Source organism: Acinonyx jubatus, chromosome B1 (genome assembly GCF_027475565.1).
Source record: "Acinonyx jubatus isolate Ajub_Pintada_27869175 chromosome B1, VMU_Ajub_asm_v1.0, whole genome shotgun sequence".
Lineage (NCBI taxonomy): Eukaryota > Metazoa > Chordata > Mammalia > Carnivora > Felidae > Acinonyx > Acinonyx jubatus.
This window is the reverse complement of record NC_069382.1, coordinates 163,339,374-163,365,129: the sequence shown is the minus strand read 5'-3', so window position 1 is coordinate 163,365,129 and position 25,756 is coordinate 163,339,374. Positions and strand designations below refer to the sequence as shown.

The 25,756-nt window shown below is 36.0% G+C and overlaps 1 protein-coding gene across 1 annotated transcript in view; it reads right to left on the bottom strand.

Annotated features, from left to right (window-relative positions):
• The window catches only part of GABRG1 (gamma-aminobutyric acid type A receptor subunit gamma1), a 66,610-nt gene extending 45,126 nt beyond the window's left edge, over nucleotides 1-21,484 (bottom strand). Inside the window, exons 1-2 of the mRNA XM_015084728.3 lie at nucleotides 20,882-21,484; nucleotides 7,227-7,375 (exon numbers count right to left, since the gene is read on the bottom strand). Coding sequence (XP_014940214.1) covers nucleotides 7,227-7,375; nucleotides 20,882-20,985 — 253 coding nt within the window. The 5' untranslated portion in view covers nucleotides 20,986-21,484. The remainder of the gene's footprint in view (nucleotides 1-7,226; nucleotides 7,376-20,881) is intronic.
• Nucleotides 21,485-25,756: the final 4,272 nt, after the last annotated feature.

Below are 25,756 nucleotides of genomic sequence, written 5' to 3'. Positions count from 1 at the left end.
CAGCAGGGGTTCTCAACCCAGATACTTTTTTGGGTTTGGGTCCAGATACTTCTTTCCAGGACTTGCTAACAAGGAAATGTCAACTAGCACTCACCATTTCCCTCTGCAGGTTACATATGGGCACATAGGTATTTGGCTATGTGTGGATGAAAAGGTACACATGGGTAAATAAGTACTTAAGTGAGTCTAATACTGTAGCCACAATACTAACACAAAAATCCAGAAAAGATACTAACACAAATTTTGGATAGAAAAAAGTGCCTACAAAGAGCACTTCAACAGTCAAGTCATTTATTATGGATACAGGTAAAATGCTACTATGCATGGTACATATGCTTACTTAAATAGAAATTAATCAAATTAAAGTAAAACCGTATTCTTTTAGCCAAACAAACATTTCAATACTCAATAGCCAATAACCAATTTAAGTATCCAATGCACATATATGACAGTTTTAATATATATTTAACTATCTATTTTAATATAACTTAATTTATGGGGGCACCTATAAATTAAGGTGGCTCAGTTGGTTAAGCATCTGACTTCAGCTCAGGTCATGATCTCGCAATTGGCAGGTTCGAGCCCCATGTCGAGTTCTGTGCTGACAGCTCAGAGCCTGGAGCCTGCTTCAGATTCTGTGTCTCTGTCTCTCTCTGCCCTTCCCCCATGCTCTGTCTCTCTCTCAAAAATAAATAAACATTAAATTTTTTAATATAACCTAATTTATATATATTTAATTAAACTTATTTATTTATTTATTTATTTATTTATTTATTTATTTACTGAAATTGTCTTCTTAGGAAAATGTAAGATGGGCCTCTTGTTCTGTAGTTAAACATCTCTGTAGGCAGCAGACTTAGCAACCTGCTCCTGCACCTACACCTGATCAGGGTAAAAGAAACAGAGGAGCCATGGGTTCTAGAGAGAAAAGCAGTGGAGTATCTTCACACCCCTCTTTTGTGTGTCTAGGATATTTTAATTTCTTGTGGGCATAATTCACATCAAAAGAAGTTGACTGGGCTAGAAGGATCTCACTAGGTTTTTGACCCAAGAAAGTTGTGCACCAACAGCACACATCTCATATCTACTGATGGAAGGGCTAATGCTGGTGAAAGGTAGAACCATCTAGGTTTCCCAGGTCAAGGAAGTAAACAGTATAAAATGCCTATGAACAAACAACAGAAAACAATCCTACCCTCCTACTCATAAACGTTGTTATTAATACAAATGCCTCTCAAAGGATATCAAGGGCTAATTAGAATTTGCCTGAAATGAAGTGGAAACTAACAAGACAAAGGTTTCAACTGCACCCAATGAAATGAACAGGAAGACCATCCCCCTTGGTAGTTCCTGCATGTTCCCATCACTAGGAACCTCAAGACTTAAGCAGATGGAATAAAAGAGCAGATCACACCTCCTCACCACCTCACCCCACCAAGTCCCTCTCTAGTAGCACTTGCCTACCCCATGACCTAGGAGAGTGATGGCATTGATTCCGTTCAGGTATTAATTTTTAGATTAGCTCAAACTATTTGAATCACTAAAACTCCTTGGAAAGCCATAGACCCTACCCTAATAGTTGTTAAGAAATAAAAAAAAAAAAGAAGATTCAACATAGAGTAGTTGAAAATTCACTAGAATTAGACAACCTTTTAATGTTAATTTGCCATTAAGCTTACAAGTCCTCAATAAGTTGACTGTATAAATTTTCATAGCATCAATGAAGAGTAAAGATAGCAATGAAATTCTGGACAGAGAGGAATGCCTGCAAAGGTCACCTAAACAAGTCAGCTATTCATTATGTATACTCTGAGGTACACAGATAAAGTGCTACTATGCATGGTACGATTATCAAGGTTCTTGGGACATGTTTAATCTACACTATTAAGCAAAGTGATGATGTCACAGATATACATAGAATTTGAAATCCCATATCTTGATCTGAAATAATATACTTAAAATGTAAATTGATGAAATAGAGCTATCAAAATACCTACATATGGAATAAAAAAGACTATATATACTGGCTTCTATTCAGAAAATATACATTCAGCAAATATTAAGTGAACCTTATGCTTCAGGCATTGCTTTAACAACTAGGGATATGGTGATTTCTACTTTCAGGGAATTTATTTATTGGAAGAAAACAGACTGTCAACTAATAATAGTAAAGTATGATAAGTAAAATGGAACTACAGTTTTCTGCTTCTTGTGATAAATATTTGGTATCAAATTAATCTTCCCAATGAACATAACTATAAAATTTATTTAAAAATTTTAAAATTATTGAAAGAATCACACAGCAGCTAACAAAATCAGGATTTGATGCAACAATTTCCTTGAAGGATTGGAAATGCAGTGATGTAAGCTCTACATTATGCTGGCCACTTTTCCCCATTGGTGCATTTGCTGTTTTACTGCACAGAAATGGCTTAGAATTTGCATCTGCCGCATTGGGCTGGAGAAACAAAAATTGAAGTTAACGTCTGTCCCAACAGCTATGACTTCTCTGCCAGTCAGAGTGGCTACAATGAACAAATCAGGAGACTATAGATGCTGGAGAGGATGTGGAGAAACGGGAACACTCTTGCACTGTTGGTGGGAATGCCAACTGGTGCACCGCTCTGGAAAACGTGTGGAGGTTCCTCAAAAAATTAAAAATAGACCTACCCTATGACCCAGCAATAGCACTGCTAAGAATTAACCCAAGGGATACAGGAGTGCTGATGCATAGGGGCACTAGTACCCCAATGTTTATAGCAGCACTTTCAACAATAGCCAAATTATGGAAAGAGCCTAAATGTCCATCAACTGATGAATGGATAAAGAAAATGTGGTTTATATACACAATGGAATACTACTTGGCAATGAGAAAGAATGACATATGGCCTTTTGTAGCAACATGGATGGAACTGGAGAGTGTTATGCTAAGTGAAATAAGTCATACAGAGAAAGACAGATACCATATGTTTTCACTCTTAGGTGGATCCTGAGAAACTTAACAGAAGACCATGGGGGAGGGGAAGGGGAAAAAAAAGTTAGAGAGGGAGGGAGGCAAACCATAAGAGACTCCTAAAAACTGAGAATAAACTGAGGGTTGATGTGGGTGGGAGGGAGGGGAAAGTGGGTGATGGGCATTGAGGAGGGTATCTGTTGGGATGAGCACTGGGTATTGTATGGAAACCAATTTGACAATAAATTTCATATTAAAAAAAGAAAAAAAGGAACCAACAGAGAAGAATTTAATCAAACATTCTACCTGCAATTTCTCCTCAAGGTATTTACTAATTCCTAAATTGTGCATATGCACAGTGTGATGCTAAGAAACCAAATATAAATCAGAATCTAAAATAATATGTAGAGATTTCAGCTATTTCTGGCATATGTGGGGCCATCAAGGAGAGGGGTTCCTAGTACAAACCTCAGGCTGTCAGTGGAAACACTTCAAATGGTTATGCCCTGAGGAAAAGCAAAGTTTTACAAAAAGAAATACACCAGTTTGGGCCAAATAAAGGCAATTTCCTTAACTTGACCACTAAAACAAAATTAGAATCCTCTCTGGAAGGAAATAACATCATCTAAGTCTCCATTATTTTTTTTAATTTTTTTTTAACGTTTATTTATTTTTGAGACAGAGAGAGACAGAGCATGAACGGGGGAGGGGCAGAGAGAGAGGGAGACACAGAATCGGAAGCAGGCTCCAGGCTCTGAGCTGTCAGCGCAGAGTCTGTCAAGGGGCTCGAACTCACAGACCGTGAGATCGTGACCTGAGCTGAAGTCGGACGCTCAACCGACTGAGCCACCCAGGCGCCCCTCCATTATTTTTAATATACTCTACTGGCATTCAATAAAAAATTAACATACAATAAATGAAACAAGCAAATCAACTTAAACCAAGACATAAAATGAAAAAGAAATTTTTTAAAAAGTTACACAAGTGATCAAGATACTGTATTATCAAAGACTAAAATAATTACAGCTAATATGTATAAGAAAATAGATTAAAAGATGGCAAATTTGATAAATACTTGAAATACTTTAAAAATCAGTTGCAAATACTGCAAGTAAGAATTATTGATCCAGAAAAGAGGCCAATAATAAAAGAGAATGAGGGGCACCTAGGTGGCTCAGTCACTTAAGCATCTGACTCTTGATTTTTGGTTCAGGTCATGATCTCATGGTTCATGGAGTCAAGCACCACAGTGAGCTATGCACTGACAGCACAGAGCCTTCTTGGGATTCTCTCTCTCCCTCTCTCTCTGCTCCTCCACCATTCACACTCTCTCCCCCACTCTCTCTCAAAAATAAAATAAACATTAATTAAAAAAAAAGACTTAGGGAAAACGTCAAACATATGTGCAATGGAGTCACAAGGAAATTGACATAGAAAAAATATTTGAAGAAATATTCACCAAGAATTTTCCAAAAGCAATCAAAGATTCCAACAAATAGATTCAAGAAGCCCTATGAACTCTCCCAAATACCAAAAACAAAACAAAAAGTCTGGGGACCTTACATAAAACTGCAGAAACGCAAAGACAAAAAAAAAAACCCTGCAGAGATAAAAGATAGTTTATTTCTAGAACAGCAACATTGTTGTTGAAAAGTGATTTTCAACAGAAATAATAGAATATAGAGTAAAATGGAGTGAGGTTAATAAAATTTGGAAAGGAAACAGCAACTATCCTGGGTTTAAATGTTAACTGAAAATATCATTCAAATGAAGGCAACATAAAAATATTTTTCATGTAAAAACAGAAATAATTTTTTGCCCTGAAATTTACACCAAAAGAAACACTGTAAGGAATATTTTTTCTAAATGGGGACACAGTACTGAAGAAAGTAAAGAATGACAAATGGGATAATTTCATGGTAAAAACTAATTGCTTTTAAACACTTTGATAATAAGAGTGAATTTTGGTATTTCAAAATATAAAATAAAAATACATGGATATTTGGGGCACTTGGGTGACTCAGTCAGTTAAGTGTCTGACTCTTGATTTCGGCTCAGGTCATGATCTCGTGGTTCATGAGATACAGCCCTGCATTGGTTTTTCACTGACAGCATGGAGCCTGCTTGAGATTCTCTCTCTCCCTCTTTCTCTGCCCCTCCCCTATTCACACACTGGCTCTCACTTGTGCGTTCTCTCTCTCTCTCTCTCTCTCTCTCTCTCTCAAAATAAATAAACACTTTTAAAAGTTTTAAAAAAAGAAATGACAAAAAAGGGAAAAAAACCTCAGATCTTAAATACAAAAAATACCGCAAATGTTATTATGAAACAACTTAACACTAGTAAATTTGAAAATTTATATTCCTTAAGAGGTTCAGCCTACTAAACCTGATTACTAAATTCATTGAACCGGCACACCTGGATGGCTCACACTCTGTTGAGCTGGTTTAGCGTCTGACTCTTGATATGGGCTCAGTTCATGACTGTGGGATCAAGCTCTGAGTTGGGCTATGTGCTATCAGCACAGCGTGGAGATTGCTTTGGATTCTCTCTCTCTTTCTCCCTCTCTCTCTGCCCCTCCCCCGCTTGTGCTTGCACTCTCTCTCTCTCTCAAAATAAAATGATAAATAAACATTAAAAAAATAAAATACAGTAATTGAACTGTTAAAATTTTTTTCCCAAATCAAACTCTATACCAGCATGACTTCCCAAATAATTTTCCTGAATATTTAAGGAAAAAATATCATCCATTTTAGATAAACTCAGAGATGAAAAGGGAGGTAAACCATAACTCATTTGTAGATGCTATCATGATCTCAGTTCTGCAACTAAAAGAGACATTAAAGAAAGTAAAATAAATGGCTAATGTCTTTCATGAACATAGATACAAAATTCCAACACAAAATATTATCCAATTGAATCTAGTGATATTTTGTAGTTACCATATCACAACCAACTGGTATTTGTTACAGAACTGCAAAGTTTTAAAAATCAGACAAAGCTACTTATAGAACAAACAGTAAGTAGAATAAAGGGCAAAACACAATCAATATGATTGTTTCAGTGGTTGCACAGAAATTATTCAAAACATCGAGGAAAAAAAGAATTCTAGCAAATAAGAGAAACTAACAAGCATCTTAAAAAAGAATCCTACAGCAATCATACCTAATAGTGAAGTATGAATTGCTCTCCCTGATACCAGGAACAATCCAAGACTATTCAAAATGTACTCTAGTCCTACCCAATTCAACATGGCATGAAAAAAAGCACAATTTTGGAAATAAAGTAAAATATTCTTTGTTTGCAAAGTAGACACTATTTGCAATGCAGTAATTATTTGTAATGGTCAACTATCTTTATAGAAAATCTAGAAGAATATAACAATAAATGATTAAAATTGATACAGAAATTTCACAAGGCTTCTGAAGACAAAAAATATGCAATGTAGCCATTTTTATATATATTGCTAATGTAAAATTAGAAAATAAACTTTTAAAAATGTATTTACACTTACAACACAAAATCCAAATATATAGAATTAAATCTAGTAAAATATATTCAACATTTCTTCACAGGAAACTATATATACATATATATACATATATACACATCTGCATATGTATATACATATATACATATATACACATATGCATATGTGTATATATACATATATATGTATATATATATAGAGAGAGAGAGAGAGGGATGATGCTTATGAACTTGGTATGGTAAAAATTCAATATGGTAAAGATTTCAATTTCTCTATATTGAGCATAGATTTAATGCAATCCCAGTGAAAATGTTGGCTGATCTATATTTTTTGTTTGTTTTAAAAAAGTCATGGGGGGCACTTAGAAGTTAATTATTATAAAACTTACACTTAAATACAAATGACTGAGAAGAACAAAGTAAGATTACCTGCACTATTACTGGCTTAGAATTCATTAATTAAAACAGTGCTGCACGGGCACAAAACTAGATCCCTACCTACCTTTCAAATAATCTCTTTTAGGAAATATCTCTCAGCTTTTCAGGCAGTTTTATCAAAACTTTGCTGTTGTACTCTTTATTGTAGCAGTTGTAAAATAATTATATCAAAAATATTTATGTCTTTCTTCCCACATCAGACTGTGAATTCGTAACACTGCCAATTTAATAAATTATCAAACTTAGTCTCTGACATACATCAGACACTCAAGGAATATGAGTTATATGATTAAAATGACATCAGTAAATAAGATTTTCATAGTCCCCAAACAGATAATTCAAACTTACCTCCTATATCTGGGCGAAGTTTATTGTCATAGCCTTGAAGCAATGAGTTGAGAATTTGTGTTATATCTCCTTCATGAATCTTTGGTGCCAAGACCCAAGTTTTGTTCACTGTTAAATCCTCATCATCTTCGTCATCCACTTTATCAACACTAAATAATTCAAAAATGATAGAAATTTCAACAAATTGTGTACTTAAAAACACAGTTTAAGATAATCATAATTCTTATGTCTTTGTTAGGAAGTAGTAAGAGGAGAAAAAAGCATTAAAAATATTTTACATTCAGTAAGACTGATACTTTCTTCATATGAATCATGCTGATATAATAATACTCAAAAATTAAGAATTCAGTACAAGAAATGTAGCACATAATTTTTAAATAATAAGTTAAATCTTGACCACATCCACAGTTGTCATTTAAGGTCATAGAGATTATGCACTGGAAATGTGAATGATGGTCTTAGATTTGCGCAGTATAGAATCTGCACAACTGTTTATGGTGACTCAACCACAACACATCCCCCCCCAAAATTAAAAGGTAAATAAATACAGGAAAAGTTGTAATAATTGCTGTAGTGAGATATTTAAAAATGCATGTGTAGAAAAGAAGAATAAAGGAAAAAGTATTCAATACATCTATGCCTCTTCTTTCAATTCAGAAGAACCTAGATATCATATTCTAAGAACTTTTTCAGAGATTGTTTTGTCATCAGATCTTGAATGGGTGACTCACCTGACATATATGAAGGGGGACACGACTATCAAGTTTTATGAACAGAAGTGAAACTTTAGAAACCAAATAACACCATTGCTTTCATTTTGTAAATGAGAAAACTGAAGACAGTAGGGAACTAGCCAATGCACAAACTCACTTTTATTAGGAAAACTGAAAAACAAGTCCTAACTAACTCTTCAGTTAATGCTTCCTACTACACCCCTGTGTTTAACAAGCATAAGGATGCAGCTTAATCCTGCGTTGTGGTAGAAAATGCAGCAATATAGATATTCATCTACAATTCATCAGAAGTAACAAACTACTCTCCATTATTCATAAAGAATGCCATCCTCAAATGAGTATGATCATCCTAGACTTAACACCTACTCCAGCAAATCTCAGCCCTCCAGTGAAAAAGGGTCAAAAGGATAAACACTTACATTGGTGAAATTAGGTAAATCCAAAATATATCAGTTATTTCCAAATATTTCAGAGATAGGCTTCCCTCTAGCAGTAAACGTGCAAATTTATCTCAGTATCTTTGGTTTATTTTTCCACACTATCCATTTAGATTTCTTTTGCTTTGGACCTAAAACATCTTCGCTAATGCAGCCTTCCCCCTCTTTATCTTTTAAAAACTTTTTCCAGTTTTATGGAGATATAGCCAATGTATATTATAGTACAAATTTAAGGTGTACAACATAATTATATGTATATTTAAAGATAAATAAGCTTAATTAACATCCACCCTTTTTATTCTTAATGAGTACAAATTAACATTATAAATGAAAACTTCATCTTTAAAGTATCGACTAGTCATTTCTTCTCCATTGTAATTCTATTGATGGTTATTATCAACAGATAATGGAGAGGACTATTATTCTCAGTATTTCTTCTCTCCTTCCTGTCAGAAAATTATACTTCTCACTCCACTGACTTCTAATTTGGTCATGTGACTTGAAATGCTCCTTCCTTGCTGGAGGATTGTACTTCCCTGTTCTACTTAATTCAGGGGTGGCCCTGTGGTTTGCTTTAGCTAATGGAATATATGTGGCCTGCATCACTACCGAGCAGATTTGATGTCAGAGCACAGTTCATTATATCTCTCTTGTCTTTCGGCCAAATGACCAGAAACATGTAGAAGCTACTCCATTACTTCACTCCCAGAGTGAAGGCAACACGGACAGAGCCACAGCTGATCTACAAGGGACATGCATCCTCAGTGAGAAACATTGAGTGTTGTAAGCCACTGCGATTTGGGGGTACTTTATTACCACTGTATACAACTTAAATTCCTACGTAAACTCCAATGGTACATTTAGTTAACAGGTTTTCAAGGAAGCACTCATTTATATGATTTGTATTGCTGTATTTAACTTCAAAAAGTATACACCACTGAAATCTAGCTATATGATCATCTTTAAAATAATTTATTTTCTCTCAATGAAATATACACACACCTACATTCATTTATAAACGAAATCACTAAAAATAGTGAAGTATTAAGAGTCCCTGCTGGTATGTCCTCCAGGAGCATTATCTTATCCAATTAGAATTGCTAAGATATTGGCAACAACCCAAATTCTAGAGCATCCATTTCGCTTAAACTCCCAGTTTATGGAGTGAAACATCTGGTGGTTTGAAGCAGGCCACTGAACATAGAAGCAGTCAATGTTTCTTTGAAATATGATTGTAGTCAAATGGAAGTTTCCATGAAAAAAAAAATAAAAGCCTTTTCTATTTTTTAACAGTAGCAATGTCCTGATAATCCCAAAGTACAAGTTCATAGTGATTTATAGTCCTCTTTTCCCAGCTGGCTTGAAGGTAATATGAGACTCTCAGTGCTATCACAAAGCTAACTGTCCTCATTTTTGGCAATAATAGAAAGGAAATTTCATGAGGTTAATTTTTCTGTATCTTCCCTCCAAGCTTTCTAAATTACCTTTGGAATATTCATTAAGTATGTGAAGACCTTATTGGTATTACTTTGGTGATTAAAAAGTACTTGTCATAATTTTAAAAATAATTCACATAGTTGATCTGATGTCTTGATATCTTTCACAGGCTGGGGGATATTTGTAATGTTTACATATGTTGAGTGACTATTCACATAGGGGAAAGAAGTATGATTTTCTTAGGTAACACTGAGAATTTCTTGACTCATGCTCAAGCACTTCTTTTAAATAATTTAACTAAGTATAATTTTATAGTTAGTGGAAATACATTTAGACCACTGAGTATAAAGTTTAAATAACTGTTATCTTAATGATTGACATTTTTATTGTTACTATCAACTACTGAATACGTATAGTGCATCATTAAGTTCTTACCATGTTTTAGTAATTGTGTGCTAGGTTCTTTCCACATTTTATGTCATTTAATCCAGAGTAATCCCATGAAATAAATATTAATGTTTCTATTTTACAGATAAGAAAAAATAAATTTCTAGAATTTCCAGGATACACCCTTTTAAAAAATAGAACCAGGAATATTGATTAATTTGAAGACTTGTTTTGTCTCTCTCACGTTTTTTCTTTTTTGTTTTTTTTTTTTTTTTTGGAAGTTTCCATAATATCATCACATTTTATCTTCATTAAAAATTTCAGGGTGGTGGGACTGTGAGTTTTCTAATTCATAAGAACACAGCAACTCTTACGGTAAGTAATTAGTATATTTGGATTGTGCATGAATAGGATGCTTAATCTCCATCCTTGAATTCCAAAGGGTTAGAATAATAATTTCAAGGAATCACAAACACATGCTCTGATGAAAAAGACTTTCTAACATGTGTGCTCAACTTCCAATCCAATGCTTTAACTCATTTATAAGTAAATATCATGTACTACAAATGTGCTAAGTCCTGAAAATAAGACAAAGTTGCTTTACTGATCTAGATTATCTTATTTTTTAATAAAGGAGAAACCTATTTAAACAAATGACACAGAAATCCATAACATATAAAGATATTTATTACAGTATTATTTATAATAGCACAAATTTTAGGGGCGCCTGGGTGGCTCAGTCAGTTAAGCGTCTGACTTCGGCTCAGGTCACGATCTCATGGTCCATGAGTTGGAGCCCCGCGTCAGGCTCTGGGCTGATGGCTCAGAGCCTGGAGCCTGCTTCTGATTCTGTGTCTCCCCCTCTCCCTGCCCCTCCCCATTCATGCTCTGTCTCTCTCTGTCTCAAAAATAAATAAAAACGTTAAAAAAAATTTTTAAATAGCACAAATTTTAAATACTAAGAGGACATTTAAGTAAATAACTATAGAGCCCTATGAAGTAATGAATGTACCCACTTGATTGATTTGATTGATTGTACCCATTTGACTGATGTACCATACAGATTGAACAGTCTGTAAAAAATAGAACATTATTTTCATGATTTAATGTTATATATAACATATAACAATTTGCTTTTATCAAAGCCTATGTATAAAATGGCTGAAGATTTGGTGGGAAAGCTGCATAATGAGTATTCTAAGTATTCTACACTAGTGGAGCTATAGAAAATTAAATTTTGTTTGTATATTAATAGTATGCTATGACCTTTCTGAGGAATTTTATAATACAAATACGTGAAAAGGAGTTAATTTGTCATTAATGCCTACCTAAAAAATGAACTGCCTTTTCCTATACATCAGATAGTGTTCGGAAATAAATTTCTAATCATAAACTTAATTCAACAGAGCCTTTTATAGAGAGAAGCGGGGCTTTATACTCTGCCAAGAAAACAGCAGGGGCAGCCCTGAAAATTCGCTCCTCAGGTTTCCCTCCATGCAACGTGGTTGACCGATGGCCCAGCTGCCGGCCCTCTGGACCAAACCTGCATCTATAGGAGACCCAAGGTTCCCTTGGGCTGCTCGTAGCAATAACTGAACGTAGTAGAAATCCTAGTCGTACAGCTCCATTCCTACAGGACCAGGGACTCCTCTAAAGGGCAGCTTATGTTAGACAACTCTCACTAGCCTGCGCAAAACTTGATTAGAAGCCTGAGACTCTTTTGACACAAACTTTCTTTCTCCTCCGTGTTCACAGGTGTCAGACTGCCATTATTATCTGAAGCCTCTCTTTCCTTACGTCCACTTCCTCTTGCTTACCTTACATAAGCATTGCCTCAAAAATCTCTTGGGGCCCCTGGGTGGCTCAGTCGGATGAGCATCTGATTTCAGCGCAGGTCATGGTCTCGTGGTTCATGAGTTTGAGCCTGGCGTCCGCTCTGTGATGACAGCTCAGAGCCTGAAGCCCTGCTTCTGATTCTGTATCTCCCTCTCTCTCTCTGTCCCTCCCCGGCTCATGCTCTACCTCTCTCTGTCTCGCAAAAATAAATAAATGTAAGAAAAAAAAATTAAAAACTCTCTTACGTGTCTAATCTCAGCTTGGTATCTGCTTCTCCAAAGCTTCTGCCTCCCACATATTTTTTAACTGACACTGCTAACTATTTACTAAAGAAAAATTTTGAGTCACATACATCAGTGTTGGGTTTTCTTGTTTTTGTTTTTGTTTTACTAGGCTATTTTAATACATTATACAAATCAATCAGTTTATATACTTACTGTTTGTGAAAAACTACTCTAATGAGTTATTACTATTCTTAATAAAACAAGCAAAAGCTTTGAACTAATAATAATTAAAACAGACTAAGTAACCAAACCCTATAATTATAAGGAGAATTACAAACAGAATTGTAACGCTATATATGCTATACCGTCTTTATAGCCAGAGAAAAATAAAATAGGTCTATAGCAAGTCAATCAAGTAATATAAACTGTCTTTCATACATAAGCTAAACATTCATCAGAGTTTGCCCAGGATGGCCGTGGTTTCTATCTGTTGTCCTAGAATAATAATTGCACCTCTTTTACTCACAAAATGACCTAATTTGGATGATAAATTACATAGTCACCCTCTATATAGTGCATATAAAGGTGACTTCAAATGCCCTGGTTCTGACACCTGGGGAAAACTCTTCCATTAATCTGTTTAGAGGGTCAAGATGATACTTCAAAGCCAGGCCTCATCTGTGATCTGTTGTTCATGACAGATTAGCCTTTGTTTATAAATTTCAAATATGTTTTTATAAGCATAAGACAAGTGATAAGTTCCAGGAAAGAAACATACCTGTTCTCGTGTTTCTGAGTAGGAGATATCCTAATGCCAAAGCCTACAGGAGCTAGTTTTTAGAGACTAGATATTGATTTTAGATCTGAAATTCCAAGAAAATGAAAGTAAAATAAAAAAGCGAATTTTCTTGCTTTCTTTTTTCCTCTATATTCTAGCCGCTAATTTTTTTTTATACAAAGCTCCCTTCTACAATTGCAGCTCTGAATCATTTTTATTGTTTGTACAAGTTAGTAGGGAAGCAGAAGAAGTAAAAGCCTGGTAGATAACAGGGTTACAGATCTGAACTTTCGGAGGTTTAGAGAGGTGAAATGATAGCCCACTCAATTCTATGATTTTTCTTTTAGCACGAGAGAATGTAAGACTCATCACTTAACACACACAGAGGAATACTTAGGAAATTTGAGGAAAGAGAAGGGACCCTAACCTGGAACATTCAGTGTGTTCCACTCTGTTTCCAAAGTGTCCAGTATCTAATTCTCCCATAAAATTGACCACACTGCATCTTAATTAACTACTTTATTTATTTATTTATGTTTATTTTGGAGAGAGAGAGAGACAGAGTGCAAACAGGGAAGGGGCAGAGAGACAGGGAGACGCAGAATCCGAAGCAGGCTCCAGGCTCTGAGCTGTCCGCACAGAGACTGACGCGGGGCTCAAACTCATGAACCGCAACACCGTGACATGAGCCCAAATCAGACACTCAATCGACTGGGCCACCCAGGGGCCTCTTAACTACGTTATTTATTTATGGACATCTCCAAACTCCTTGAAGGCAGCGGTTAAGGTTTTCAATGTTATATCATTGGCACCCAGACCAGTGCCTGACACCCAGTAGGTGTCCCATAAAAAAAATTCACTGAATGAATGGAAAGAATATTCGAGCCCATCTTGCTGTTTGCAAGTAAAATTAAAGTGAATCAAGAAAACAAACAAATAAAAACAAAAATCATTGGCCTTAATAGGAGAACTTATTAATGTAGCTAACCTAATATAAAATTAATTTCAAAGAACAAAGTAACTTTCTGATACTAGTACTACTGTCAGACTTATAAAATTGACATAAAATTAGTAAGAGGAAATGTAACAGGGAAGGTACAAGTCCTATGTGAAAAAAAAACAGAAGACTATCGGAACAGAAACAAAACATAAAGGCAACGTATATATTTTGGCTACAAGACACTACCGTTAATATATAATCCCCAAATTAGCTTGTAAATTTAATGAAGTTTTAATCAATATCCCATAGTTCACATGTATGAGGTTAAAATCCTCATAACTAAATAGAAGAATCAGTATGGGAGTTTATAGGAAATTATCGAAAAAAGAATTATTAGATGAAGTTTGCCCTGCCAGAATAAAAAGAAAACATATTCTTACAGGAAGGAAAATAAACCATAATTTTCATTATAATCTATTTAAAAAGTGACCATTGGGCTAAAAGTATATTAAAATTAACACCAAATTCTCTATGGTTCGAATTTATATACATAGACCCTGAGAGAACATACAATAGAAACGGTAAAATGCTGGGGCGCCTGGGTGGTGCAGTCGGTTAAGCGTCTGACTTCAGCCAGGTCACGATCTCGTGGTCCGGGAGTTCGAGCCCCGTGTCGGGCTCTGGGCTGATGGCTCGGAGCCTGGAGCCTGTTTCCGATTCTGTGTCTCCCTCTCTCTCTGCCCCTCCCCCGTTCATGCTCTGTCTCTCTCTGTCCCAAAAATAAATAAACGTTGAAAAAAAAATTTTTTTTAAAAAAAGAAACGGTAAAATTCTTCATGACACTCACATTCTCTATGCCTTTGATGTTCTTATGCATCAGATAAAATCTATAATTCTGCTAAAAATTTTACAAAGTGGAGGCATAATATTGAAGCTTATTAAATTATAAAACATATTAAAAGATCTTAAAATCGAGTGGAATAAAGATATGGCAATGAGTTCCTCTGAATGCAGAAAAATACACCTTTTTTCCCTAACTCTTAGAATCACAAAATGAGAGGTTAAGATATATTCATTGACATAAGGATCCTCTCAGACCATTCACTTAAAAAAGAAGAGAATACGGGGGCGCCTGGGTGGCGCAGTTGGTTAAGCGTCCGACTTCAGCCAGGTCACGATCTCGCGGTCCGTGAGCTCGAGCCCCGCATCAGGCTCTGGGCTGATGGCTCAGAGCCTGGAGCCTGTTTCCGATTCTGTGTCTCCCTCTCTCTCTCTGCCCCTCCCCCGTTCATGCTCTGTCTCTCTCTGTCCCAAAAATAAATAAACGTTGAGAAAAAAAAAAAGAAGAGAATACAAATGGGTAGAACTGAAACAAGAAAAATATCTTTCTAGTCATTCCGGTTCTGACAATTTGAAGTTTTTTCAAAAAGAACTGTTACTAAGGAAATGCTCTCTCTCTCTCTCTGTCTCTCCCACTCTGTCTTTCTTCTTCACTAATACTGACCCAAACTTATGCCCATGACATTGAGTCCTTTCCCAGAGTTGCAGTTGATGCCAGCCTCTATGATGCCCGCACTATAGTTAGTTCATCTAGAATTCGGAATACCAATAATATAGCATTTTATCATCAACATAAACTATCAGAATGCAGGTTCACTGAGGACAGGGACTCTGCCTTCTTTGTTCTGTACATTGAGCATATATTCTGTTCCATAAATGCCCCATACACAGGACACAAATGTTATTAGGGCAAGGATTCTGTCTTACTTACCAGTGCATCTCCAGCTGTCAGAACTCTGCTTAACACACCGTGGGCCCTGAGTAAATATTTGTTGAATGAGTGCTAATGCTCCATAGATGTTTACTGAGTGAATTAATAGCTAAGACTATTTCCTGAAACATGAGGCTTCAATTGGTTACACTATTTTAGTGTAGATAGAATTAGATTCTGAGATATTTAAAAATAGAAAGAGACATAAATTTCATCTGCCTCCCACAGTGCACAAGAACTCTAACAAGCTTCTGCTTGAAGAAGTCTGGTGATAAGGCATCCATAATTTTGTTAGAGGCCTTTTGTGTTGAAAGAAAATGTGACTTCAGGTAGCTTCCACTAGTCAGTGATGGTATGTCTATTATACCTATGTGTAATAAATTCAGCCATGATTTTATTTAGCATCCTGAAAAATAAGTTGCCATTCCGAGTCCTCAAAAAACCTTTTCTGGATTCCAAATTCTTGCTATTAACTCTTTATCCTATGGTGTTTTTTTCTAGATCAAGTGTTCCACTTTGTTAAAGGTTTTCTTAAAATAATTAATCTGGCACTATACATAGTATTCCAGATTATGTGATAGCGACGCAAATTTTTATACTTACTATGCTTCCATCAACTGCATGGTCTGTCCTTTCTTTCCATCATTCTTTTCATCCCTCTCTTCCTTTTTTCCCCCCTCCATCTACAGTCATGCTAATTGCTTTGATTTAAATTGCATTTGTAATCTGAGAAGTGTGGTGGTTAAGAACGCAGGCTCTGGGCATAGAATACATGGATTTGAGTGTTGGATTCAGCACTTATCAGCAAGATGTTTAGCGAGTTTAAAAATTGCTGTGCCCCAGTTTTCCCATCTGTAAAACGGGGAGAATAATAGAAGCAAATATTATTCTCCCTTCATACTTGATTGGTAATTTGGCTAAGTATAATGTTCTATGCTGAACATGTGGCTTTAGAATTCTGGAGACATTTCCCCCTTCGGGTATTGCTGGTGAGAAATCTCTTGGCTCTCTAATTCTCTTTCCTTGATTGAGATCTGTTCCAACAGCAGACTCTTCTGTTTATCATTGGCATCCTGAATATATATTTCCTTATTGTGACTATAAGATGTTTTGCTTTGATTAATACCATAAATCCAGGAGTTACCATGAGTAAAAGCTGCATATAGGTTGTACGCATATCTGGTCTATTTGCCACTGCAAACACAGCACGTTGCACGTTGTTTGGCATGTAACAGGCATTCAGGAAGTATTTGTTGAATGAAATTATGAATGATCTCACTGGAATCCCAAAGATACCTAATAATGCATAAGGGTTGAAGGACTTTACCGTACTTGAGACAACTTTAACCAGTATAAATTATACTAGAATCACTGTAATTCCCAGAATATCCATCGTTATATCTTTTCAGTTAAAATTTTAAATGCTATGTACTTTGCACAAATTTTCTCCCTTGGTCTTGAAACAAGCTGGAAAGGAGAGTGTCATTTCTATTTTCACAAATGAGGACTCTGTCTCAAAGATTTTCCTGAAATCACCCTAGTGGGAAATGGTGGAGCTAAAACTAGAATTTACATTCTAATGGCCAAGTCCAGGATTCTCAATTGGTACCATGTGTACCTGTGAATTATTCTCTTGAGTTCCATACATTTAATTTATGCCCACCTTTCTTCTTTCTCTCATGGCAGTCATTTATTATATTTTGATATAAATAATTAAATAAATACATCTCAAGAGCCCCTTTTTTTTTTTTTTTTTTTTGGTTTTCCACCCTACCTTGTCTCCTCTCCTTTGGGACCCTGCCTTCATTAATATTTTCTTAGACAAATTTTAATCACCTTTATATAACTATAAAATATTAGGTTAGCCTATTTAATGATTGAATAAAAAGTCAAACATGTCCTTTTGTTGCTTAGGCAAAAGCGTGTCTCATAATATATTATGGAATAAAATGGAAGAAGGGCATAACTAAAAGAGTCTAAACACAAGAGATTTATCAATAATGATATTTGCATTTTAGCTTCAAAAGCATTTGTCTCTTAGTCTTTCTTTGAATATTTTATGATCATGGAATATCATTACTCGGTAATTTTGTCTTCAAGTTTGCATTGTATTGTATTAGAAAATTAAGTCAAAAATCTAAATGCTTAAAGAGAAATCATTCACTAGTACCTCCGTAAAATATATTACTGAAATTACTTGAAAATAATATATTTTATAAAGCAAACGTATTTGAATATTTTCATTTGGGCAACTGAACGCTAAACTGTATGATTATTGACTCATGAAATTGTTTGAAAAAAAAAAAAAACAAGTTATTTTCCCTGGGCTCTTTCGGAATATAACTTCTTAGTCAAAGCTTATCATAAATTACTTTTTAAAACAACTAAAACCTCTGACTACTTTTACAACTCTTGTTAAAAATCTGATTATAATTAGCTTTTCTCAACATTACAAATAAGTCAAATCAGGCTTAAGAGATTTTAACCAACTTATCAAGATGCCATAGAGCCTCACAGAGAATGAAACACAGGTACCATGACTACAGCTTTTAGTTACAATAAGAGGATAGGCTTTCAGAGTTCAGCAATATAAAAATCAATATAGTGTCTCTTCTCTGTGCACTTGATGGAAACTAATGAGGAAGGAAGCTATTGTCTCTGATTAGATATAAGAAATAATAACCCCCAATTTGGTAAATCCCCAAATAGATGACTCTAAAGATGTATTTTAGAAACCAGCATATCAAAATTCTTAAAAACAGAACTGTGATTAGTTTTAGAAAGGCCCCTCAAAAGAAGGAGAAAGGGAGAAGGAAATATGAATGTAAATGGTTTATACATGCTGAAACCAATTATCTCCAACTAAATATTAAAAGGATGAAAACTTCACCACAACTGTAGCTACTTTAAAGTGAAGACACAAACTCTCATTATGGAGGCCCTGAGAGCTAATTATAACAGCAATATATAGCTTTATTTTTTAATATTCTTTTACTTATTGGCCAGAATAATCCAAATTATCTGTAGTCTTGTGATAAAATGAATTATTTATATATACATATTATTTATCTATATATCTATATATATCTATCTATATATCTATATATAATTATTTATCTATATATAATTTTAACTGCATAAGCCTCCTCTCTGACTCATACATAAGGTAAAACAAACTACATGGAATTTCAATTAGAATTTCACTCTTGAAAACTGCAAAGAAAACCCAGTAGAGCAACCACTGAGGTATTTTATGTTTCAGTTCAAATAGTAAACATATTGACTACGAAAATGTGTAGAAATCATTAATGATCTCCAACCACCCTTCATTTCCTAGATGAAGAACCTGTTCAAGGAGGTTAGGGACTCTTGACACAGGTGATCATGTCTCCAGACTTCTAGAACCCATCCCTGTCAACTACACTGCACAACTCTTTAATTCTGAGCAGCTTGAAGAGACTTCTGGAGCGAATTATGAGGATTGCAATGTAAATATCCTCAAAAACAAAAGATATTACTTAAATAAAACATCTTTGTAGATAGACGGTATGTCCTTTAAGAATCAGCCTATTAGGTTGCAAGGGAAACTCCTACTTACAAAGGTAAAGGAGCATACAGGTTGTTATTTCACAAAGCCACTGGGTAAATCTGTTTTTACTTATGAGAACACAGATTCATTTGTAGTATTATGAAGATTCATGAAAGCACTGATACATGATCTATCAAAATATCTTCTATAATTTTATAATATATTCAAAGAAATAAGCCATCATGGTACAACTTATACACCACAAATAATTAGTCAGTAGTATGTTTGTGCCCATGCAGAACATTTAAGTTTCTAAGGGAAAAAGGTAAATAAACTAAAACTGTAATACTTAAAAAAAAACATTGCATGTCAAACATTTTCTGACAAGCCTAATATTGCTTAGTATAGCTTAATCCATTTCCTGTTTTTGGAGAGAAAATACAGTTGTTCTATCTGCTGGTAATGACAACAATATTCACTCTAGCTATATACTACAATTAATCGTCATAATAATTTATTTCAGTAATGATACAAGTAGTTATAGAGGCATGTTTCCATCTGCATAGTGATTTTATTCTGGAGTTCTAAACAGGATAACATAATATAATAATATAATTTTAAATATGCATTTATACAAAATACATTTACATGTTATGTATAGTATATCCAAGACCTAAATAGTGTCTGTTAATATATTTTAATTCCATTCAGCCACTACTCCTCTATACCTGACCATTTTATTTTTCTACCAGAATTATTTCAAAGTTTTATCGGAAGATATTACAATCCAAGAAGCTCGAGTCTTGTTCCTGTTAAATTGGAGGCTTGGGGATGCTACTTGTCTCTCTCTTTGCCTCTCTGTCTCTCTTCTCTGTCACACACACACACACACACACACACACACACACCCCACACATTCACATCCATACATTTTTTTGTTACTTGTAGACAACCAATTAAAATAAAAATTATTTACATACCTCAATAAAATATACATGGTTATCTCCAAATTAAATATAGCACACCCTCAAACCCAAAAGATTTTTAAGCCGTATTTATAATCTCTCTTGATGTAAAACTTTGGTTTTTCCAGAATACCAAAAAAAAAAAAAAAAAAGATAAGGGAAAAATCAACGTTACTTTATAGAAAAGCATCATACATACCATGTTGTGTAACAAGTTTCTAAAATAACTTTCTCTTTAAAATGCAGAATTATCCAGAAAGTTCATCAGTGACATCCATTCACTAAATTTAGTAGCAAAATCATTTCTACTCCCCCTCCCTGCTCCCAGTAACTGAACCTTTACTAGTTTCCACTGTGTCAAGTCACACAAAACAAAACAAAACAAAACAAAACAAACCCAAACTCAACTCCCCTCTGCGCTTTCACACATAGGTTCCTTTCATTCTATCTGAAAACAAGTAGATCTAATCGGAAAATAAAATGACGGTAAAATATCGCACTTGTGCCCAGGGGAATGCAAATTACTTAACTTAGAATGATTTTTTTTTTAAGAAAGAGAAATGAGGGGGGAGGGGGTGGATACCACAGAATAGTTTCAAGTCCTTGAATGTACTCACCAGTTTCCCAAATGCAGGGTCAGTAACAAGAACATCAGCCTCACCACTCTACTTTGGCTCCACAAAAGAAAAGGGGAGAAGAGAGCAGCTTTCCAAGAACCCATCAGGATTGCTTTTTCCGCTCAGCTCTCCCAGCCAGGACTTTTTCTCCCACCTCAGCAGCAGCCGGGTGAGTGAGTACGAGAAGGGAGAGTGTGGGAAGGCAGTACACCTCCCAACCAGGTAGGATGCGACTCCCAGCGGAATGGAGCAGGGGAGCCAATAAGACCGAGAGGATGCTGGCATAAATTATCTGAGAACGAGTTGGGCCAATCTCCGGCCCTGAGAGGCGGGGCTTCTCCTACTAGAAATCAGAGCCCAGTAGGGAAAAGGGCTCCGTCTTTCCAAAAGAAAAACAAACCTCTTCTCTCACGCAGCCTTGGAGAAACGTTTGAGTGGCCTTGACAGATTCCCTCCCTGGGAAAAGAAGTCTCCCTCTTCCCCCTGACCTTCCCTCCTGCCCGACTCTATTTCGGGGGCTGCTGCCTTTTTCTCTCCCGCATTTGGATTCTGAATCTGCCTTCCAAGGGAAGGCAGTACCTAATCCGTTTCCCCAGACTCACGAAGGTTCTGCTATTTTTTGTTAATCATCGTTGGTAATTTGGAGTGTCGGCCCATGTCTCGTTTCTCTTTGCAGACCCAGCAGCTGGCACAATGCCCGGCACAGATGAGCTCTCGGAGATGCTGAATATATAATTGAATGAATGAATGAGCGGGCTTGGTGCATTCCTGGTAATCACGTTTCCAACCCCCCCCCCCCCTTCCGCTGCCCTTATGAGTGAGAGGATTGGCAGTCGCCTCTCCCAGGGCACCAAAAATGATGCTCATGAATAATCCCCGGCAAGAACAATCTCATTTTACAAAAACATAAGCAAAAATTCTATTTTAAAAAGGTCCTCTTAGCCATAGGAGTTGGAGACCTATTACATGGGTAGTCGTTGCTCTCTGCTCCCTCCCCAGTTGGCTTAGCGTTTGTGGAGCTCCAGTGTTTGGTACCTAACTTCAGAGGCTCTGCTTTGAGTTTGCAGCAGAGCCCAACAGTTACCATGGCAACCGGAAGCCTCTGGCAGATTGAACAACTGTACAGACGAAGACAGTGGTGGTGGTGGAAGCAGGCTCGCTCTGCCCAGCCATCTTCTGCCTTTATGCCTTCCTCAATCCCTGCTTCCCACTGAAGCCAACTGGGGTGGAGGTCTTTGGCGGTCTCATTAATCACCCCACCACTCCCTGGAATTGACCAGATTCGGGGTGAACCGCGTGTAAAAACCACGGAAGTTACTTGAGAGTATTTGTCTCCAGGGCAAACAATTCAAGGCAGAAGTAACAGTGTTTGCACAGGAGCATAAGGTAACTGTTGCTGCTACCTTATCTTCTGAAATCACTTAAAGGAACTGGATGGAGGTAACAAGGTTACAAATATTTTCTTGCCCAGAATAACAGATGGTGCAGTGCTGGGCTTTTCTCTTCTCTCTGATTGATTCTCCATCTTTTTAGTCTCCTCTGAAAATAGTATTGACTTCCTTGTTTTCCTTCTCCTACCAACCATTAATTAGGCGGCATTATTCTCTTTCACAAAGCATGCTAGTCAAGGTACCTTATACCAAATAATTTATATAACAATAAAGTTTCATTATAATAGATTTAAAGGAGAATAAATTTAGTTAAAAGTTGATGCCAATATAAATCTGAGTAGGTTTTTTTTCTCCTTTAATTAAGAATGTGCTTTGGATACCTATTTAACTGTTTCATTGGATGTCCACACTAATACACTGATCTGATTAGCCAGTGAACCAGGAATTAATTCACTATAAGTATCCAGTGAATACCAAAGACCTGCCTGGTTACTCTTTGCATTATATTAGCATTAGGGAAGATTTTTGCATATATTAATAGGAATATGACACTGCATGGTGTTATACAATAGTAGTTGATAGTTCATCCATCAAAAATTCTTAACAAGATTTCACTCTTCTTGTTCTCTTAGATATCTGAAAGATGCTGAAAACAGTTAAGGAAAATTAATGGAGAGGAAAGGTGAAGGATATACCCTTGGGTAATTACATGTTGACTGTTTACTCTTATGAAAGATAAAAGACTGGAGTAATTTCTAGACTGGGAAATTTCCTGTATTTTACGAAATCGAGATTTTTGAACAATTTTGTGTTGTAATATTTTCAAATTTATCTCACTCTTTTCTTTCGAGTAATTTTATCTGACTTTATTTCTATCTCTTCCTTTGATTTCCCCCCTTTTCATAATATATGTCTTCTGGAAAACTGATCCTATTCTGCTGTCATAGTTAATTATAATTCCCTGTAAACTGAGTAAAAAGGGTCTGAGCCCTCCGGAACCTGGAGAAGGAATAATTATTTTGGATATCAGCCATGTCTTGACCCTGGTGTCTGTCTCATTTGATTTAATAAATCAAATGGGGCAGGGGAATGGTGACATATATTGTGAGTTCTAGAAAAATCCAAGTAGGTAAGCAAACAAACCATAGTCTCACAGACTATGTGCCCCCTGGCACTCAAGGGGAAACAGATCAGGTGCCTTGCACAATTCCAGAGGAGAAGGCCAGAAATTGGGCCAGTAAGGGACTGGAGGAAGCTCTCTGTCGTCCATTGTGGCCATCATTTCCAACTTAAGACAATTGGACCACCTGAGACATTTATCAATATCTGGAGATATATCTTCAGTTGTCACAATTTGGTGGGTGGGGGAAACTACTGGCATCTAGTGGGTAGAGTCCAGAGTTGCTGCCACACATTCTAAAATTCAAAAGAAAGCTGTCCCACCAACTTACAAAGTTCACACTATCAACAGTACCAAGGTGGGGAAGCCCCACAGTACAGTTGAAGAAGGTAGATACCCAGATTCTACTGTAGCTGATGATTTCCTTATATTGTCTTTGAGTCACCATTCTCTTCCTCCTTCCTTTGATAGGCTGAGCCACAACCCTTATCCAGTTGTATCTAGCTGTAATGATGACCAAAGCATTGTGCGCATCAATTTTCTTTTTTCCAGAATTTGTTCCAAAGGTATCATCTGAGAATAAAACGCTTGAGGTTCCTATTAAAAATGCAGATTCGTGGGCTTCTCTCCAGACCTACTGAATTATGATTTATAGCAAGAACCTCTGGCAATTATCATGCATTCAGAAAGTTTGAGAACAATTGTCCCATAATCATCTCACAATATAACCAATGCAATGTGACCTGATTATGTCCATGCAGTCCTGGCCTTAGTAAAGCCAGGTTTTGACATACTCATCTGTCTGTTATTAATTTATTCATTAAAAAATAGTATTGGAAAATTCTGATGTCAGACACTGTGCCTGGAAGTAAGAATACAATAATGGACAAGACTTGCAATTTTTGCTTCAGTTTCTTCACTTATATAAAATAGATAAGAATTACATTTAGCTTATAGAGTTGTTTTAAGGATTAAATGGATTAATACATGGGGATCATTAAAACAGTACATGGATGGTAGGAATTACTCAAAAACCATCATGGTTGTTAACTCATTGAGAGTAGGCTTCAAATTTGATTCATGTACCCCAGTCCTAGTTAGTCCCTGGCACCAAGTAGAAATTTCTAGTAGGTACAGTCAAATAGGGTGGATGGAGGGGATTAGGGGATGGAGAGGATCAGCTGTTCTCACCACATCCTAAATATTATCATGATACCTGGTTTCTCCAAAGGGAGAAGACACTTTGAGTCCTGTTTGAGCTCTCCCAATGCACTTTTAGTCAGATGGCCACAAACTGTACATCAGTCAGAACAATAATAACAGATCCCTAAATTTATGTCTCAGTATCTTACTTGTTTTGTCTTGCCATATGCCACTCCCTCAGCTTAAGAGGTTTATCCTGGGGTGCCTGGGTGTCTCATTCGGTTGAGCGTCCGACTTCGGTTCAGGTCATGGTCTCGCACTCCGTGAGTTCGAGCCCCATGTCGGGCTCTGTGCTGGCAGCTCGGAGCCTGGAGCCTGCTTCAGATTCTGTGTCTCCCCCTCTCTCTGCCCCTCCCCTGCTCATGCTCCCAAAAATAAATAAACATTAAAAAAAAAGATGTCTTTCCTCCTTTTCATTTGCCTACTCTTGTCATTCTTCTCTAGTTAAGTTTCAGTCTCATTTCCCCCACCCGCCAAACCTTTATTGATTCTTCACACCATGCTAGTCTGTTGTATAGTCTGTCCTATAGTAATAGTTAAAATCTACTAAGTATTCACTACGTGTCACCAGGCATTATACTTAACAGTTCTATAATACACATAGGTGCAATAGTCTTCTATCACTTAAAGCAACCATTTCATATTCATATCATAGAACATATCACCATTTTTGGAAACTACCTGTATTGCTACCTAAATTCTCAGTTTTATGTTTTTAAATTTTGTATCAAAGAGTTACATAAGTGCTTATCAGCACTCATATTAACTATGTGTATATTTAATATTATTTGTATATTTAATTAGTACCTTTCTGTCCCGAAAATGTAGCATAATGAAGGCAGAGATTCCATTTGTTTTCATCACCCTGTTTGCCAAAAACAGTGGCTAACAAGTACTAGACATTCAGTAAATATCTGCAGAATAAATAAGTATTCAATGTATAATTGAATAAATAAACACATGAATGGCTTTAATCCTTTTATATATTTCTGGAGTCGTTAAGGAATCTCTATTCAACAGCACAAGTCTCAAGTGCCCATCTCTAAGTGGACAAAATCTAAATTTTTTGCTTGACTTGTTCCTTCCCATTGACCAGAGGAATTAATTATTTTTCCTATTTGCAGGTCAACATGATCAAATTTAACAAACCAAGACATCTTA